This window comes from Myotis davidii, unplaced genomic scaffold, assembly GCF_000327345.1.
Source record: "Myotis davidii unplaced genomic scaffold, ASM32734v1 scaffold148, whole genome shotgun sequence".
Lineage (NCBI taxonomy): Eukaryota > Metazoa > Chordata > Mammalia > Chiroptera > Vespertilionidae > Myotis > Myotis davidii.
Window position 1 is genome coordinate 941,711 of NW_006299479.1, and position 3,686 is coordinate 945,396.

The 3,686-nt window shown below is 55.2% G+C and overlaps 1 protein-coding gene across 2 annotated transcripts in view; it reads right to left on the reverse strand.

Moving 5' to 3' along the window:
- The window catches only part of KCNJ5 (potassium voltage-gated channel subfamily J member 5), a 30,282-nt gene that overhangs the window by 3,015 nt on the left and 23,581 nt on the right, over window positions 1-3,686 (reverse strand). For both annotated transcript variants that reach the window (XM_006775034.2, XM_015571365.1), the window contains exon 2: window positions 2,264-3,211. In XM_006775034.2, the coding sequence (XP_006775097.1) occupies window positions 2,264-3,200 (937 nt within the window). In that variant the 5' untranslated portion in view covers window positions 3,201-3,211. The remainder of the gene's footprint in view (window positions 1-2,263; window positions 3,212-3,686) is intronic.

A 3,686-nucleotide genomic window follows, 5' to 3' on the forward strand; every position in this document is an offset into this window, starting at 1 on the left:
CCCCCCCCCCCCCGCGCCCCGGTTCCAGGCACGATGCTGTAGATGTTTTTTCATTTAATCGTTCAATCCCCCAATGACCCTGTGAGATTGGAATCATTGCCTGACAGCTCTCAGAGGCAGGTGATAGCAGAGTTGTGCTGGGCAAACCCAGGCCTGAATCACAGCCCACACCGGGCTCTGTACATGTGGCCATCAAGCCAAAAGTCGTTGATCGGGGCAGATATGGGTGGGTGGTCTCCCTCCTTCATCTCCCTGGCCTCCCTGCAGCCCCAAGGACAGCAGCAAGGGGAGCCCAGGTCATGGCAGGGGAGAAGGTCCCCAGAAATGTCGAGTCAACTGCAGGTCACTGACTTTGAAGGAGACCAGATGACCACAGTCAGCTGTGCAGGCTCCAAACCCACTCCCTCTGCTTCAGGTGGCAGTGAGGGTGGCCAGGGCAATGCCTGCCTTCCCATTTGTCCCCATGGGTCTTATCTGACCCCTCATCCGTGGCCTTGGAGTTGCGCTCCTTCTGCAAAAACTCAGCCTGTGTTCTGACCCCGAGCCCCACACCAAGCGCAGCACAACCTGTGAGCCCCAGCTGGGCTGGAGGAGGCTTCTGGCACCCTGACTGCCCTCAGTCCCAGGGGCACCCGCAGCTGCCGCCACATGCTGCCTGGCCCGGCTCTGCCCAGCAGATGGCCAAGAGGCCTGGCTGCACCGGCCCCTGGGACCCATTAGCATCCCCAGCCACGTCCCCGTGGCTCCGCAGGGGAGCTCTGTGGCTGCCCCCGCCTGGCTCGCCCACCCAGCAGCCAGCTTTCTGGAAGGTACGGACGGCTTGTTTGGCCGCCGGTATGACAGGCCCCTAAGATTTGGGGCAGCGTGGTGTGGAGGACCAGGCGTTAGATCTGTAAGTGTAGGCCTGGGTGTGACCACCTCGTCTGCTGGAAGCTGCCCGCTGCAGATGGAAGCCAGCCCTGCATTGTTGTTGCAAAAATGAGAAAAATGTTTCTACAAATGAGTTTTTTACAAGTGCTCCGTCTACTCAGTGAAAAAAGGAGAAAGTAGTAAGAGGAGTGAGGGGAGGTAACTAAGGAGCAGGTGCGGGTGTGGCTAGAAGGCCCCTCATCCAGGGGGTCCGGCCACGGTGGGTGTGGGGCTTGGACTCCTCCAACCAGGACTCCCCAGAGCCCCATACAGAGCTCCGTGTGGCTGAGGAATGAGGACACTCGCGGCTGCCAGCTGCCTGTCAGAGTCAACAGCTAAGCAGGGCAGTGCCAGGCTGTCTGTGGAGAGGGCATGGCTTGGGCTTACATGGATGTGGAGAGTTCTCTGCACACCCAGTGTTCACTGAGCCGGAAGCTGGGGGCAGGCTCCTGGGGGCAGGCGGAGGAGCTAGAAGAGCCCCCCTCCCACAGGTCTGGGACGTAGGTGTCTCTTCAAAAAGAGGATTCTGAGCCGGGCCTGCATAGCTCAGTGATTGAGTGTTGACCTATGAGCCAGGAGGTCACAGTTCTATTCCCAGTCAGGGCACATGTCCGGGTTGTGGGCTGGATCCCCAGTGTGGGGCGTGCAGGAGGCAGCCGATCCATGATTCTCTCTCATCATTAATGTTTCTATCTCTCTCTCCCTTCCTCTCTGAAACCAATAAAAATATATTAAAGAAGAAAAAAAAGATTCTGAGACTTGGGGAATCCCCAAGACTGGGAAATGCAGCTCACTTTCCTCTCTTCACCAAGCAATTCACAGCATGGAAAGACACCTTCAAGTCCCATTGTTAAGAATCAGGTCCCCCTTTTTAACCCCGTGTTCCCCAAAGTCATTTGATCACACTGCTCCTCTTGGGTAGACAACTGGGCCAGGCTAGGAGGAGGCAGGCGGATTAGCCTGTTGGAAACTCATGACAATGTTGGGGTCCCTGCCTCGGTGTGAATCTTGACCCTACAACTTGGTAGCACCTCTCCTGGACAAATAACAACGCATCTGCCTGTGCCTGTGTCCTAACCTGGGACCTACGGAAGGAACACTGTTTCCTAGGGCTCTGGAAGGGCATTAAATGAGATCTTATGTGTTGGAAGTTCAGAGCCGGGCCTGGACGTTGGGAGGGTTCGATGAATCCCAGCTGTTGCTATTACTCGACCTTGAGCAACAAGGTCACACTTTAGGGAGCGGCTGGCGGACTCTGCCAGCTCAGGATTCTCCGCAGGAACCTCCACCTTCTGCAATCCCAGTGGCCTAAGCTCCTGGGCGTGGGACGGCCAAGGAAGATCAAGTGTCTTACCTGTGGCCTCCACCATCCCTTCCAGAATGACCACGATTTCAAACTCCTCTTGACCCAGCTGGGCCCGGGACATCTCCCAGAAAGGGCTCTTCTCATTGATCTCGTGGGAGATGATGAGTGGCGACACGAGGAAGAGGCGGTCGTCCCCGGTGTCGAAGCCCACGTTGATGTCGGTCTGGTTCAGGGGGATGAACTCCCCCTCTTTGGTCTGCCGGGACTTGATGAGTTTGGCCCGGATGGAGGCCTCCACGATGTGGGAGTTCCTGAGGTCCCCCACGCGGAACATGAGGCAGAGCTTCTCGTCCCGCATGGAGATGACCGCGTGGTTGGAGAACATGAGCGTCTCGGCTCTCTTCTTGGGCTGACTGATCTTGACGAACATGCAGCCCACCATGAAGGCGTTGACGATGGAGCCCAGGATGGCCTGCACCATCAGGAGGATGATGCCCTCCGGACACTTCTCCGTGATCACCCGAAAGCCGTACCCGATGGTGGTTTCCGTCTCGATGGAGAACAGGAAGGCCGACACGAAGCCACTGAGGTTTTCGACACAGGGAATCCATTCTTTGTCTCCGACGTGGTCCAGGTCGCCCCGGATGTAAGCGATGAGCCACCACAGGAAGCCAAAGAAGAGCCAGGTGATGGTGTAGACCATGGTGAAGACCAGCAGGTTGAAGCGCCACTTGAGGTCCACCAGCGTGGTGAAGAGGTCGCTCAGGTACCGGTAGGTCTCCTGGACATTGCCATGGTGCACGTTGCACTTGCCGGTCTTTTCCATGTAGCGCTGGCGTGGCTTCTTGCCCTCGGCCAGCAGGCGGGTGTGGTCCGTGGCGATGGGCACGTAATCGCGAGCCTGTTTGGGGATCTTCCTGGGGTCTCTGGGAGGGACTCCAATCTCCATGTTCTGGTTCATAGCATTCCTGGAATCCCCAGCCATCGCTGGGACACCTGAGTTAAAAATAAAGACATCATCATGAAGTGGACTATTCTGATTCTTAGAGACACACCACTTCAAGGTCACTCCCGCCTCTGAGCTCACCAAGGCCTCTCTTCTATGTACAGTCGACCAGACTGTGGGATTCTCAAGGGAAGGGTACATGTTTTCTTAATGATTGACTTGTATCCCTGGTGACTAGTACAGGGTCGTTGAGGTATAATAGAGGGTCAATAGGTGTTTGTTGAAGGAATCAATGAACAGATCCTAGGTACAAACTAGACATGATGAGGTTAAGGGAGTTAAAAAAATCTGGGAACAATTTAAAAAATTACAATTGCAACAACTTACTAAATTCTCCCCTGAGCCCACATATTATACATGGACTGTCTCTTGTATCCACAACAACCCATCAGAGTAGGATCCTGTACTCTCTGTCATAAATACTTTGTTTGCTTACGCATCATGTTTACTTCTAATAGTCTCTTT